The 16,131-nt window shown below is 43.6% G+C and overlaps 1 protein-coding gene across 4 annotated transcripts in view; it reads left to right on the forward strand.

Annotated features, from left to right (window-relative positions):
• LOC128768014 (rho-associated protein kinase 2-like) overlaps positions 1-16,131 on the forward strand; it is a 33,671-nt gene that overhangs the window by 9,017 nt on the left and 8,523 nt on the right. For 3 of the 4 annotated variants that reach the window (XM_053880516.1, XM_053880518.1, XM_053880520.1), the window contains exons 9-28: positions 2,643-2,802; positions 4,468-4,561; positions 4,642-4,721; positions 4,794-4,842; positions 4,913-5,048; positions 5,377-5,468; positions 5,982-6,228; positions 6,781-6,887; positions 8,861-9,020; positions 9,256-9,416; positions 9,510-9,694; positions 9,814-9,883; positions 10,537-10,640; positions 10,961-11,147; positions 11,568-11,661; positions 12,400-12,494; positions 12,708-12,899; positions 12,975-13,143; positions 15,034-15,104; positions 15,174-15,262. In XM_053880516.1, the coding sequence (XP_053736491.1) occupies positions 2,643-2,802; positions 4,468-4,561; positions 4,642-4,721; positions 4,794-4,842; positions 4,913-5,048; positions 5,377-5,468; positions 5,982-6,228; positions 6,781-6,887; positions 8,861-9,020; positions 9,256-9,416; positions 9,510-9,694; positions 9,814-9,883; positions 10,537-10,640; positions 10,961-11,147; positions 11,568-11,661; positions 12,400-12,494; positions 12,708-12,899; positions 12,975-13,143; positions 15,034-15,104; positions 15,174-15,262 (2,542 nt within the window). The remainder of the gene's footprint in view (positions 1-2,642; positions 2,803-4,467; positions 4,562-4,641; positions 4,722-4,793; positions 4,843-4,912; positions 5,049-5,376; positions 5,469-5,981; positions 6,229-6,780; positions 6,888-8,860; positions 9,021-9,255; positions 9,417-9,509; positions 9,695-9,813; positions 9,884-10,536; positions 10,641-10,960; positions 11,148-11,567; positions 11,662-12,399; positions 12,495-12,707; positions 12,900-12,974; positions 13,144-15,033; positions 15,105-15,173; positions 15,263-16,131) is intronic. The other variant, XM_053880517.1, reaches the window with a different exon arrangement.

A 16,131-nucleotide genomic window follows, 5' to 3' on the forward strand; every position in this document is an offset into this window, starting at 1 on the left:
GAAATACGTTTATATTAATGCTGATGACATTTATTATGGCGCTTATGTTAATTTATTTTTATTTTTGTAATATGTCAGTTATTAAATAATAATAATATTAATAATATGATGATAATACAAAGCAGTAATTACAAAAGTTAAAAGCAATAACAATATTTTTATTTTCAACAACTTCAGAATGATTGAATTATCTGAGTAAAAATAATAATATTGAATTATTTTTGTGTTATTGTGTCCACAAAACAGCAGAGCCCATTGAATTTTTGGCCTGAATAAAGCTCAAAGTCTCCTGCTGTGCAGGTCTGTGCACTGATAATAATGAATAACAAAGGGGCGGAGTCTGTCTCGGACAGGAACAGAACCTCAGTGTCTGTATATAATTAGGTGCCGGCTCTTTCTCCGCTTCACCTGGCTCTGATTATGACAACAGACTTTTGATCAGTCTGGCGGGCTGCAATGTGAAACCACTGCTGTGTGCCTGACCCGTGTCACTCCAAACATGCTGATACCCAGCGGGCCAGAACCAGGAGGCAGCGGCGGGTGGGGCCGAGCGGTGCGGCCGCTGTGGACCGGTCTAATGAGAAGGGCCTCCCAGTCGGAGGTCTGCTGCCGCTCCTGCGCTCCCACTCCTCTGTCATTAGCTGCCCGCTATCGCACAGCATTCTGGGACGCCGGGCCGCAAGACCCGCCGTGGTTCTGGTGTCGCACCGTGTTTCCAGCTTTAATCAAACTACTTTCCAAACTTTGTCTGGTTCTGGTTCCCGCGCTCGTCCTGGAGAACTTCATCAAAACTGCGTCTTAATACTTCTTGATGTGGTTTTGGTTTTTATGTGCGGTGGAGTTTGGAGCTCCATCAGAACCTCATGAAAGAAGTGGCTCCGTGGAACGTTGACTCAACAAGCGAAAACAAGTGTTGTACCCCAACATCAAAAATAGGGACATCATCTGTTTAACTGGATGTTTGCGGATCGTCGAAAGAGTAAAATAATCTTCTCCGAGCAACATGTGGTTCATGTTTCACAGCAACATCTTCGTCTTTGATCAGCATCTTAAAAAGAAATACTTTGTCAAGTGACCATTGTTTTATGCTCCTTTTATACTGAAGTAGTTTTGTTGCAAAGATAGAAAGGATGTAGTTGATAAGTTTTGAAATCAAGATGAAAAGTGATGTTGAGAGCTGAAATGTAGATGTTTATGCTGGAATGCTAACAAGGCAATGTTGCTAAAACGCTAACCCCATAAGTCTGCTGTCCATCCAAGTGTGAGGGCGAGAGATTGGCACAATAGTTTTGATCAGAAAGTCCTCTGGTTCTGGCTGATAAAGAACGAGGCGTGCTTGTGTCCAGATCAACAAGACTAACTCAGCATAAAAACCCAGCGGGGAGTGTAGCCTTTTGGTGTTTTGGTATCCGGCACGACGACTCAAAGGTTTTTCGGATCATTAACTCTGCTGAGGGAAGTGATCATAAACGTCCCTCAGTCTGTCTGTGTGCAAACTAGCTCAAAAACGAATGGAATTTTGCTGGTTTATCGTCCAGGTCGTAAATGTTATTGACGGATTTATTACAGTATATCAAGAAAGTGCTCTACAGCTTATGTTTATGTTTCCTGTGTGTGTCATTTGACTGGGTTTTGGAACACTACTGCCCCCTGCTGCACCATGTAGCTCATTTAAATTCGATTTAATAACATCATTGATGATTGATAGGAGGTTGGAAATGAGAATGGCGTTACAGTCGAGTTATCGAAGTTGGAAAAGAAGATAGTGATGTATTCCACTGATTCAGATCTTCGACCTTCTGTTTACGTTTGGGGAAGCCATCTTGGATTGGATGGATCTTTCAGAGATGAGACCATTTACAACAAGATATATGTTGAACACGCAAACAGCAAAGCGTCTTATATATGTATTTTTTGCGTCCTTGGTCGTGGGTGGAAATGCTTGGTAGCCCCGCTCCAAGAAAAATTGAGAAGACGAGAAAAAAATCACTACCCTGACTTGAAATCCTACAACAATCCTACAAACCTACGTCAGGTGGCGCCACCTAGAGGCTGTAACTGGAAATTTCTCTCTTCCGAGTACAACTGGAATGCACTTTTGGAAAAGGTGCCTACAACAAGCTGATATGCTGTTGCGGGTTTTGACAGGGTTGGCTTGTTTGGAAACTAACAGTAGCTAAATCCTTTAGTTTCCAAGTTTTCGCGCCTTAAATTTACTCTAGTAGAAGCTGGTACTGTAGTTTGGCTGGCTAGTTCTGCAGAGTTTGCTTGATGGCGGACTGGAGTCCACCAACCTTTAATAGAAGACAATAAATTCTCTTCTGTCTGATGGGACCTTGGACAGCTTTCACTGCTCTCTGAGGTGAGAGCGGAGGACTGTGCATCCTCGGGCGTGTTTGGGCTGCGTGTGTGAAAGACTCAGTGTGTGTGAGCGGCACAAAGTGGGCTCTGTACGGGAAGAGGAGTGGCGCGAGGGGCTCACGCCAACCTGCCGAAAGCTCACTCGTACTACAAGCCCAGCCGAGCTGGCTCTGAGTTTACACAGGAGAGGAAAATGGTGCTCAGAGCAGTGAATGCCTTTCAAATCTTTATTTTGATTTCCACTTCCTAAATTTCTCCATGATGTGTTTTCTGTCCTGCAGCCGTGGCTCCGGTCGTCCCAGAGCTGAACAGCGACATCGACACCAGTAACTTCGACGACATCGAGAATGAGAAAGGCAACATCGAGACCTTCCCTCCTCCGAAAGCCTTTGTGGGGAATCAGCTTCCTTTTATCGGCTTCACGTACTTCAAGGATGACCAGTGAGTAGCTTTCAGGATCCGATTCACACACCTCCAGACTGTTTAAAAACCAGCGCTAGAGGAGTGCTGCTTCTCACCTTTAATTCAGACACTGTTGGCCTGTTCAGCCGCCACACTGCTGCCTTGTTCTGGACGCCCCTTTAACTGCCCTGCTGAAACCTGCTCTCTCTCAAATCTCTGCTCAGACTGGCCCAAATATGAGTTTCTGAAGGTGGCTATTTCAGAAAAGTATGCTAAAGGAGAAAGTTGATGGCGTGCAAGGTGAAATTTACTGCTCTGATTTTAAAAAATTAAACTTGTTGAGTGTAATTGTCGACTAAAGAAGGAAGGTGTGATTTTAATCACAGTCACTGTTGTTGCCTGAATAGAGTGGTGAGTGGTGTAACAATGATTCTCTGTTGATTTATCTGGTGAAGGAAAACAGGTGAGCAGAATTTGCCAGGAAATGTTAATGGGAAAAAAGATGATTACATTTTGTGTGTGAGGTAGTTTCAGAGTGCCACTGCCACCTGCTGGCTCATTGAGCTCCTTGCGATCAATGGTATTTCAAATGCTTATTATGTCAAATTATGTTGATTAAATAAATCTAGGCCAAGAATATTTGTTTTTTTTTAAACATTGTAAAATGGGTGTTAATACTCGGCTTGTCGGAGGTCTGTGCTCCCTGTGTTTTTAATAGTAAAATAGTTTAATAGAGTAAATTCATGTTTCAGTTACTTTGATGCTAAATGAATTACTTAGCACTTGTGTGCTGCTGTTTTTTCACCACAACATTTTTGTTTTTTTAAGAAGACTAGTGTTTAAATGACTAATGTGTTCGTCATGTTTAACCTGTTTTTGTTAGTTCATGTTTATGATTACCATAACAATTGTACGCCTGAAGCTTGCATCGTGATCCAAACACGTGGGTCATGATGAACCCATAGGGGTTTTTTCCCTAGAGCTTAGGGGCCTTGTCTGCTCTGGCTTTCCTGATGTCAGGGGAGTTTTCTATTGTTTTTGTTGGAATGTAGTGAAGAGTGACTAAAACCTTATTTCATTGACTCCTCCCCTCGATGTAGACTATTATAGAGGACTGTTAAATGCTCAATGTTGCGTACAAATCCAGATGCCAACGGAGCCTTCTGTCTGTGGATTTATTGGTGAACATCAATACCAACATAAGGAATGCATTGAAGCATGTGTTCAGTGTCGCAACATTGTTTGAAATGGACGGGTACAATTTCGTACATTAAAGGAGCATAAACAGGCCTTTAAGAGGTCTGTTAAGGTCATGGGACCAAATCCCCAGTAAGAGCCCTCACACTGAGAAAAAGTATTCGGGAGAACCTTGCTATATCGGCAAACCTGAACTGTCCCCTATTATAATAATAATAAGAGGAAGAAGATGAAATAAATAAATAAAACAAATAAATGAGCGAGAGGGCTGGAGTTGGCCCTCCGACCTTGACTTTGACATGTCTTTTGCTTCACAGCACACACAATGTCAATGACATCTTTTGTCTTATTATGATATTTAGGAACAAAATACGGCCTCAAATATATTTAGAATGACCAGAATACAGTATTAGGGTTCTCCTCAGGATTTTTTTTCCCCAGTGTTGGGGGGTGTCTCGAGGTGAATGGAGAACCATTATGTTAGACTTGTACTCCTCTCTCTGCCAGGCTGCTGAACGGAAGCAAAGGTTGCTCAGAAGAGGATTCAGAAGATCGAAAAAACAACTCTGAGGAAGAGAGCTGCTCCAAAGGCAAGCAGGAGGTGGGTGAGAGTGGTGGGACACCATTGAAATCAGTGTCAGTGAATGGCAGCTTCTGAACCCGTCACATTCCTCTGTGCAGCTTCAGAAACAGGTGGATCATTTGGAGGAACAGCTGGACCATGAGATGCAGGCCAAAGATGAGCTGGAGCAGAAGTGCAAGTAAGACAGTCTGCACGCAACACAAGCGCGGTTCTGTTTGCTTCTCGTCTAACCGTGTTTGTTTCTCCTCAGAAACGCCACCAACCGTTTAGATAAGCTGGTCAAAGAGCTGGACAAGGAGGTACGCGACTCATCATCTCGCCAGGTTTAGCCTTCCCTCTCACACTGTTTGTGAATTGCTTCCCGGCCAGATGAACAGCAGACAACGGGTGGAGGCCTCCCTGAGGCAGATGGAGAGGGAGCGTGCACTGTTGCAGCACCAGAGCACTGAGCACCAGCGCAAGGTGGAGTTGGAGATGGACAGGAAGCGCAGCCTGGAAAACGAACGTGAGGGTCATCCGTTGTCATTGATGAGTGGACCATTGAAGTCCTGCATTGGGAACAATGATGTGTGGTGAAGGAAGAGCTAAAGCAGGTGGCAAAGCTATTTGTATTGTGGCTGAGAGGACAAGACCAGAGGTAAGAGGGCCTGGAAGAGGAGGGTGAGGAGCTCAGCGAGCCGTTGGGTACTCTGATCATAGCCGTGAAATGCTTCTCATGTAGTCAGAGCCAGGTTAGGTGTGGCCCTAATCTCAGAAGGTCACAGGGTCTCCTTCGTTTCATGGAGAATGAAGTGCAGATTCACTGATCTGAGCTTGTTTCTCATTGACAACAGTGAACAGCTTGAAAGATCAACTGGAAGATCTGAAGAGGAAAAACCATAACTCCCAAATATCCAATGAGAAGAACGTCCAACTTCAGAAACAAGTGAGCCTTCGTTTCTTCCTTGAAGTGTGATTCAATTAATTTAATATTCATTTGTATTTCCCTATCTGTCAGTCAGTTAGTGAAAATGCTAAAAACATATGATCACGTTTTGGAGGAGCGTGTTGTTCTACCGGGATCTGGAACACTACTGCCACCTGCTGACCAACTGAGCTCAGTTCAGTAGCTTGCTATCTATCTGTCTAACTCGCTGTCTAGCTAGATAAAATACACATCAAGTTTTCTGAATAATCTAATCCCACTGAATTGCAATTTTAATGTAGTTGGTATCTTAAAATAAGTACTTGAAATTGAGTTTTTCCAGTGAATTCCCCAAATTTTCTGACTCAGTGAGGCATGGACGACATGTTTGGCAAAGTTTGAGTTTAGTCATCTGATATAATGACCTTTTATGTTATTTGCATAAGAGAATTTATAGTTGTAAATATATTATTATAACAAGGTTGTTCTTCTGTAAAATGTTCTGTGTGTGTTTCCTGTCATGACTGTGTTCAGCTGGACGAGGTGTCCACCGTGCTCCAGGCCGAGCAGGAGACGGCGGCGAGGTTCAAGAAGGTGCAAGCTGACCTCCAGAAACAAGTCCAGAACCTGGAGCTCAGCTTGAAGGAGATGCAGGAGAAGTGCAGCCTGCTGGAGAACAGCAAGATGGAGCTAGAGAAGCAGCTGAGGGCCAAGCAGGCTGACGTGGAGACCGAGAGGAGAGACAAGCACCTCGGCACGGAGATCATCTCTGAACTCCAAGGTGAGGCTGAGAATTACAGCAGAAATGAGACCTTATTTATGAAGACTGATAGAATCGCAGCAAGTCTTTTCTAACAGACTCGTACTTAGCAGCAGGAAGAGGCTGTTACACAACAACCCTGAGTGCACATTAGATTTGAATTGTTTCTTGGATGGGACACTGGGAAACCTGCGTGGAAACATCTGTTCACACATGGCTGAGGCTGATTCCTGGCTTCTCCAAGCCAGCGGCCGCCGAGCCAGTGCCTCTTCTGAGATCTTGTTTGGAAATTTAGACATGCCTCGAAGCCTGAGGTCGGGCTGTTCGAACAAAGGTGCTGCCTGTTGGTGTGTTTTCCAAGCTTGGAAAAAGTGAGTGAATGAATGATGGAATCTATACGATGCTGGAGAAGCCAGCCTCAGCGCTGTGTGTTTGTTTGGGTAGGTGCTACGTTAGCTCCGTGTTCCTCACCTGGCTGTCAAGTCGTATTCTAATACTGTCAGCTAGTGACAAATCTCATCAGCTCTTCTCAACTCTTTCTATATTTGTCGCTCCTGCTTTCCTCTGCTTCAGGACACATCTCTGGGCTTGAAGAAGAAATGAAGGCAGTGAAGTCGTCTCTCTCTTCGGCGCAGATGGAGAAGAAGCAGCTACAGGAGAAGCTGAATGATCTCATCAAGGTTGGACTCATTTCTGTTCAAATGTGACTCCTGGTTGCTTTGCTTTTATTAGAGCGATACAGTATGACTTTGTTTTCCTTGCGCTTCCATATTTCTGTAGCCCACACTCCAGACTGCATCGACATGAATATGTCCTGTGGTGCCACAACACACGCTTTGCCTGTTGTGAGGCGACAAAGAGCCTTGAGGGAAAATTATGTGTCATGATTTAAGCTTATTTACACTTTATATAAAGTGAAACTTAAACGGTTCTACGTGAACATTTTTTTCAGTTTCACTGAGGGCCCCTTAAATACAGTTGAAGGGCCGAACCACGGTCCCCCACCCAGATCCATTCTAATGCATTACACTGTAGGTTTATTCTCAAGCAGCCGGAATTTACATGAGTCGGGTTCAGTTGTCAATTTTACTGCTATTATGGCCGTCATGAAGTCGTAACATTTGCATTCATAAATGTTCATTTAACTAGCATTACAACACTTAGAAGCTAAGTGACCTTCATCCTTGTGAATATTTTGACTTGTCTGGAATAATAAGGCTCACCAGGATACACTGGAGATTCTCATTTGTTTATCCAGCTCAGAAACCAGTCCAGATGTTGATCCACGAGAAACATCTGTGGGATCTATGGGACTGTCTCACCTAAGCACTGCAAACCTGACTTCTCCTTCCGCATTGAAAACTGGAGGCTTATCTGTCAAAAATATGAGTGTGGAACTCTTTTGTCTGCAGCTAAAAGCCTCACTCGCAGAATGTTGACACAGATAGATCATGCGGGAGGAGTCGGGGTAGAGGTGGGTTGTGAGTTTCATCAACGCTAGTGAGGGAGGTCTGTGTCACTAGATTTGAATTTTTGTGCAGGGGGAGTTTTCAAATTGCCACTTTTTTATCAGTGAAAGGAACACGGCACCTCCATTCCCTGATCTTAGACGTGTCTCGCTCTAGTACACAGCGCAATTGTGTTAGCATTTAGCATTGCGAGTGGTTTCATTAGGATCCAAACTACACCTAAGTTAGAAGCGATCAAACTCTTACACATTTTCCTATTTAAATGAGGTTATGAGTAGTTAAATGACTCAAGTAGAATAAATGAAGCCCAGAAATTTTCTAAGCGGATTAAAAAGGAGGACTATAATGTACGTCAGAATTGTACTGGGAAGTTGGACATTGTGCTGTATTATCATTATGTACTGTCTCGTCTAAGACCGGGGAAGAACATATTTCATATCAAAAAGTGCTGGGATTTCAGCTACATTTGTGAAAAAAATGTTAACAAACAATTCTGTTGATTCGTGTTGCTTTCTAGTTTTTGTTTTATTGTTGAACGTGGATTGTCCTTCAGGTTGTTGTCTCTCTGGTGGCACTCAGGAGCTATGGTGAGCCCCCACCATCCAAAACTGCTTTGAGTTTCAGTGTTGCATTTGATATGAGTTTTCTTGGATGTTTCGAACGCAGTCTGAGAACATCTGTAGAAAGTGCTATGGAACAGTATTTTTTTATTCAAATATTTTACTTCAGTCTTCGTGTACATTGTAAAACTTTCAATTTGTGCTGTTAAAATAATGATTCAAACATTTTTTGTAATGATGATTTGCCATGTGAAATTGAGTTAGCTACATGACATGACGTGAGCTAATGCGACAAGCTAATAGCTGACCACACTCAGTAGAGTGACAGTCTGACACTCTACTGAGAAGCGAGTTCCGCCAAACAACCAAGGACAAATTAACTATAGATAAGTATCCTTGAATAAAGATATAAAAGCAGAGCATATATTTAGTTGAATGTTTGTATTCATTGAGTATAAATTATTGGTTCGTAGTATGAAACCTGAATGCTAGTCAGACTGAGAGCAGAATTAGGTTTGAATAATGCCGAAGGTGAAAGATGAAATGATGAAATATTCCTCTTCCCGACAGGGAGACTGTTAAATAAATCTCTCTCACAGCTAAAACTCAATTCTTCCCCTCCAGGAGAAGAACAATCAGGAGATCGACCTGACCTTCAAGCTGAAGTCTCTCCAGCAGAGCCTGGAGCAGGAGGAGGCGGAACACAAGGCCACTAAAGCCAAGCTCGCTGACAAAAACAGCACCTACCAGTCCATCGAGGAGGCCAAGTCTGAGGCTTTGAAAGGTTCGGAAACACCCGCTGAACCGAGAACTCAAACTGTAAAATGTCAGATTGATGTTATTGATCAGAAACAAACACTGCTTGCAATTAGTCCTGGGTGGTGTCCAGCTGAATCCATCACAGTCTGGCCGTCACATTTACTGTCCTGGCTGGGTGCCGACTATCGAGTGACCGGGCGGCTCAGAATTGTTTTGTCAATGCTGGAGCGTACGTCGACAGCCTCCCTGCTTTTGTCCAGAGATGGAGTGTGTCCTGCAGGACGAGCGGAACCTGAAGCTGCAGGTGGAGGGGAAGCTGTTGCAGCTGGAGAAGGACCACTCCATGCTGGACTGCGACTACAAGCAGGCTCAGCACAAGCTGAAGGAGCTGCAGGGCCAAAAAGACAAAGTGTCTGAAGAGGTCTGTTTTTACAAGAGTGTCCCACACACGCTGCTCTGATGCCTCTCAGCTCCTCTCCTGAGGTTGTGGCAGTAACACTGAGGGTTTGTGCAGGTGAAGAACCTCAGCCTGCGTCTGGAGCAGGAGTCCCACAAGCGGAGTCTGAGCCAGAGTGACCTGAAGATGAAGAACCAGCAGCTGTCGGTGCTCTCCACCTCTGAGAAGCAACTTAAGCAGGAGCTGAACCTGCTGCTGGACACCAAGCAGGTTCTGGAGAAACAGAACCAGGAGCTGCGCAGGTCAGGCACACACACACACACACACACACTCTCACACATGCGAGTGTGGGGTTTAATAAATCAACTGCGACTGTAAAGCGTGTTGGCTCAGGCGGGACACATTCCTGGTCCTGTTTCAGGGAGAAGAAGGAGGCTGATGACCAGATCAGGGAATTAAAGGACCTGCTGGAGGCAGAGCAGTATTTCGTGGTGAGCGTCACTTCTGTCTCTTCACCATTTATTCACTTAGCTACACGTGTACCTGTGCAGGACAGAGTACTGTCAACTTGACCCTTACGAATACAGGAGATTATCATCGCAAATGTCTGCTGTTAGTTTTAAACTAATAAATATCACCGCAAAGTAAAAGCTAACACAAATACCCGCCTAGTCATGAGTGTGGAGACGACTTGAAACACATTCCACTAAGTGTATTTAAACATGTATTTGTATTAATAAAATGGAGGCCGTTATGTTGCCTTTATATGGACAAAAAGTTCTGTTTTGGTTAACATGAGATTAATTTTGCCTTGATTGAAGCAGGCCTTTCAGGACAGAGAGAAAATGAAAATTTAAGATGTAAATAAAAAAAAAAAAAAAAAATCAAAAATTCAACTTGTCCAACTGTGGTCTTTTCCTCATTGTTTTTATCCTTAATGGCTAATGTTATTTCTTCAAACGTATATTAACATTATTATTTTACCGCTTATCATACACATATATATATATATATATATATATATATATATATATATATATATATATACACACTACTTATTATACTGCTGCAGTTGACTGGGAAGAACAGGGCTTCCCAATAGTCTCTTTAGTGACGGCTTCCTTCTTCCTCCTTCTGTCTTCAGACGCTGTACAAGACGAACATCCGAGAGTTGACTGAAGAGCGTGAGGAGAAGAACAAGAAGTACAAAGAGGCACAGCGGCGTCTGGCGGAGTACCGGGAAGAGAGGTCTGTAGCCACTATCTGACTCCATTCACTTGTAACACCCATCCAAGATGTCAGCATATCATGAGTCATGTTATGGCAGCGTGTCGACATTTCTGTTGGCTGTAGAAGGAGTGGAATTATTCAATTTGAACTTCACTGACTGGATAAGCTGATTAGTTCCATGAGTGAACTGAGCATGAGTGTTGCAGTCCATCCATGAAAAATCCAAATACGTCCTCCATGCTGAATGTGTTTCCTCGCAGCAGGAAGTCGTGCCTGAAGCGTTTATTCTGTGAGCGGGAATGTTAATAAAAGATGAATCATTTTTTTCCCCTCGGCAGGGACTCTCTGGCAGAGCAGCTGGAGGAGAGTCTGACCAAGGCGGACTCGGTACAGTTGGCCCGCTCCATCGCCGAGCAGCAGTACTCGGATCTGGAGAAGGAGAAGATCATGAAAGAGCTGGAGATCAAAGACATGATGGTCCGGCACAAACTGGAGCTGGGAGATAAGGAGGCCACCATCAGCTCGGTGAGACCACCAGCCGGTTTATTGGGTTTAGAGAACGGGGTCAAGCCTCATGTATGGGGGTTTTGTGGTGAAGAATGAGGTAACTGTTGAGATTTCTACTCTCACTTGCAAGTTCTGGTTATGACAGAGGCCAGTTGAGGTGGCATCTTTTCTGGGTACATCCTGCCCGCTGAGTTGTGCATATTCATATGGGAGGAGACCCAGGACACGTGAGAGAGACTACATCTCTAAGTTGTCCTGCTTCAGTGTTACCCCAGAAGAGCTAGAGGAGGCTGAGCGAAGTCTGTGGGGCTCTTTGATCCAGTTGCTGTCCCCTGGACCTGAACGCTGCCTTTGATAATGGGATGGATGGGAGTTGTTTAGGGTAAAAAAATTAAGATAAACACGAGTGTGGTGTAAAAGTCTGTCCACACTTCGCAGCTTGAAGAGTCCAATCGCACTCTGACGGTCGATGTAGCCAACTTGGCCAGTGAGAAAGAGGAACTCAACAACCAGCTGAAGGGGCTGCAGCAAGGTGAGTTACCAGTGGAGATCAGGTTTGGCCTTTGCACCATTTACCATTCTCTGAGGGGAAAATCTGCACTAAAACTGTGTGTATTTGAAAAAAGGAAGGAACCTATGTATCAAGAATAGTTATTCAGTATATACATATATTTATATATAAATATATATGATGTAAAGTGAAAGACGGGAGGGCGGTATAACTCTATTCTAATAATATTAATGCAACAAGAAAACAACGTGAAACAAGTGCTGCCACCAAGAGAAAACAGTGTCTGGTAAGTCCATGGTGTGAGAGTAAGGAAATTATTTGTCGACTACTACTAGTATTGTATGTTTTTGGTGGCTGCTCCGTGCATCCACTGAGATGTGTAAAACTAAAATATAAATACACAAAACAGTCTCATAATTTCAGATGTATTGTAGATAGTGGAACCAAAAAATGAGTAGAATTCTTTATGGAAAAAAGGAAAGTCATTGAAATGGAATTTAAAACATATAATATAAGGAAAAGTTAAAATAATACTGGGTGTAAGACAGACATTTCTTGTCCAAGCTGCTTAATAGGTGAAAAGAAGTATGAAATGGGAATGAGAAAGCAATTGAAAAATGTGTTAAGATGGAAATGTAACTGTTAAATATTATATTTAAAGAGGAGAAAATGTGATGAGGAAAAACGATTTTCTACTCTGCAATATTAAGTTCCTTTGTGAACCGAGCAACTCTAAGGGAGGTTAATGTCCTTTTTCAGAGCTCCAGAAGTCCAGAGACGAGGAGGAGAAGATGAACTCTCTCCGAATCTCCTTTGAAAAGCAGGTGCACAACGAGCGGACGCTCAAAATCCAGGTGAGTCTGGACTCCCACGCTCGTCTGGAAAGCAGCAAAATGCTTTTAGTCTTTTTTTAACCGCAGTGCTTGTGATTGTCTGACAGCATTGTCTGACAGCGCACGCTGACGCATGCAGACATGTGAAATAACAAGAAAAGGAATCTGAGAGCCGATGTTATTTGTCGGCTTCCAAATATAGAGTGCTACTTTTTAAAGTTGATGTTCTCCCAGGCTGTCAACAAGCTGGCGGAGGTGATGAACAGGAGGCCTAAGACGGTGAGGGGCGGCCACAGGGGGACTGACACGGAGGTGCACAGGATCGAGAAGGACAACCGGAGGCTGCAGGAGGAGCTGAGGAAGGAGAGGGAGAAGCTGGACACCACCATCATCAAGTACCAGAAGGAGATGATGGACATGCAAGCGGTCAGTACATCATTCACTCGCTGGTGACTGGTTTGAGGTCCAGTTTGTGACATCAACTCTGCTTTTGTTCTTCAGCTCATCGCGGAGGAGAACCAGGTCCGCCTGGAGCTGCAGATGGCGCTGGACAGCAAAGACAGCGACATCGAGCAGCTGCGCTGTCAGATCACCTCCCTCAGCATCCACTCGCTGGACTCCACCAGCATCAGCAGCGGCAACGACCTGGACGTGAGCGAGGGCTACCCAGGTACACTGCAGCTGTCCTCTGTCTGTCAGCGCCTGTCCTCCCTCATGCGTCTCCTCCTCCTGGCTCAGTGCGCATCACTCAGTCACGGACCTCCGAGTCCATGTCCTTCACCTACCAGCGCACACACAAATCAGTCTGCATCGACACGCGGCCCGACCTGCGCTCAAGTCTCTTTGACTCTGATGAGGAGGAGGAGTGCGGGGCTCGGGTGGAGCCAGACCACCTCCCTCTTGCCCTCACCTACCATCCCTCTGAGCCCGAACCGGCAGGTGACCCTGCATGGTGTTTCGACCCCAGAGTGATGCTTCTGACCTGAGCATGCATTTTTGCATGAGTTCATTTAGAGAGTGAGACTCAATCAATTAAAACGTTGCGTCTAATCCACTTAAATTCAGTAACACCTGTACACACCTGCACCACAGAGAGAAGGCAGGAAGAAGAAAGTTTTTAGAATAACGTTGAAAGGAAATCAAATAGAATTATGGAAACGGTGAATATGCTACACATAATTGAAGCTCACATCTGATCATGAGGTGATTTATGTGGTTGTAATGACAGTAGTGTAACTGAAGCAACAAGTACTCCAATGACGACAACAAGCCCATGAGCAATAACATTGTTATTGCTGGTAAAAGTCACCTGACATTGTGATAGTAGCAACGGTTAGCTACAACTTAGCGAGCGGTCACACAGAGCAGTGCTGATGACACCAAATGTTTAAGTTAGTATGGAGGCATGGTTGTTGCGGAGGCTGCAGAGCCTTTTTAGTTTAACTTTTGCCGCCGCACAATCAGTCTGTGAGCTACCGAGGACGTGAAATCGATTAGCTTTGAGTTACGACTTTAAATGCCCGTCCTCAGGCTCTATTGAGGATAGAAGGATCTCACCTGCGTAACGGCGGGAGTTCTAGATGAGTTGTGTCATTGAAATGTCGATTTCATCCTGTTACTAGGTTTTACTGCTAACATGCTAGTGTGATGTGCAATTGTTTCGGACTGTCTTAAACCAGTGAACACTAGGGCGGCGCTTCACGAGACCTTATCTCCTTGAACCAGAAAAGCACACGAGGAGCGCAAACCTCTGCCAACAAAGAGTACTTTAAAAAAGTAAAATGTCATTCCCTGACTGGGAATCGAACCCGAACCAAATCCTAAACCCTAGACCACCAGGGAGTATGGAGCCCTTGAAAGTGTGTATCGCTTGTGTACTGAACACCGGAATAGAAAAATTCTTCTATTCCGTTCTTTGTCCCATTTCACACAAAAAGTTCATCCAAATCCATCAAGTTGTTTTGAACACAAAAGACAAACCAATGCCTTCATAACCTCCTTGTCGGAGGTAGTAACACAGTTAATAGTGTTTTCAATGCTGACCATACTAACAGTTTATGGAGTGTGGCTCTGACATGTTAACAGCATTGCTTGGTTTTTCATTTGTAATCCCTAACAAACACTCATCTGAATCAATCTGATCACTTGAGGGATTTTAAAAAAGCCTGTGATCTTGACTGAGTCTACCTCCTCTGCGACTCTCCAAAACAAGTGCTTCACTCTTCAATTGACTTTTCAATTCAGGTCTGCTGAAATCCCCTGTTATCGTCACTGGACACGTTTGAACTGACAAAGTCGCCGTGTCTGACTTAGGTTTGAAATTATCCCGCACTTTTAGATATTAATTCCACCTTCTGCACCATCGGCTCTGGATAAATGGTCCGCTGGCTTCCATTGTTAAAACTGAGAACCAGAACTTCCTGCCCTTTACCTCTGAACAAGAAGTCATTCCACAAGCCTGGAAGCAAAATGTCTGCCGCATTTCTGAAATGTCAAGAGCCTTTCAAGTGTTCCAGGTGACTGGAAGTTGTTCACCTTTCCATCTGTTGTCTGTGCTCAGCAGAGGCCCGGCTGCAGGGGTGGATCTCTCTTCCCACCAAGAACACCAAGCGCTTCGGCTGGGACAGAAAGGTGTGGTCTGGTTTGCTGCTACTCTCTGACCTTCTCGCTCTCTAACCTGTGATTGTTGTTGTATGGCAGTATGTGGTGGTCAGCAGCAGGAAGATCCTCTTCTACCACAGCGAGCAGGATCGAGAGCAGGCCAACCCCTTCATGACCTTGGACATCGAGTGAGTTATTTCAAGTCAATATGACCTTTACAAGCGCTGGATTCACAAACTAGGTATTTAAATGTAGACGTTTCTGAGCAATCTGTGCAGACAGAACTTTCATTCTTTAATCCTTCAAAATTTGTTCCCGCTCCCCACCCCCAGTCCTAAATTGCATCTGGCACCATCTAGTGGTCATGGGGTGAAACCGATCTGGTTGATGAAAGCACAAGTATTGGCATGAATTTGTTTTTTTTTTTTTTTCATATTATATCCTGGGACTGTTGTGCATGACCATCAAACCAGAACATTATAAAAGATGTATATATATAAAGAAAGACTATTTAAAAATATATCAGAAAAAGAAAATAAATATGGAACAAATAATAAAAATGCAGATCATGTGTTCTAAAATAGATTATAATATAATTTACATTCTTCTTACATTTTAGCTTAAGATTTCCATTGTAAATCAATAAATGTGCAAGTTTTATCTATTTAAGTATTAACTATTATTACAATTAAGAGTAATGTACAACGCTTGAAAATAATTTTCCTCATTTATTTTGGGACGCAATACACAAAATTAAAGCCATTACTTACTAACTAACTAACTAATTTGAAATAATTCATGAATTAAATGGTAAAGAAAAATCAGGGAATAGAAAAGTAAGTCTTGAAGTTTTCGCAAGTAATATTTAGAATCTAAATCATAATTGCGTTTTGTAGATTATCGACGGCCACATTCGGCCCCAGGGCCGCACTTTGCACAGGTTTGTCAGCGTACAGTATTTGCACCATATTGTGGTGTTATAACAGTATTCCTCACATTTTATTTATAAATCGAATTTTTAAGAAGAAAACAGTGAACATAATAATACTGATATAGT

The sequence above is a fragment of the Synchiropus splendidus genome, chromosome 12 (genome assembly GCF_027744825.2).
Source record: "Synchiropus splendidus isolate RoL2022-P1 chromosome 12, RoL_Sspl_1.0, whole genome shotgun sequence".
Classification (NCBI taxonomy): Eukaryota; Metazoa; Chordata; class Actinopteri; order Syngnathiformes; family Callionymidae; genus Synchiropus; species Synchiropus splendidus.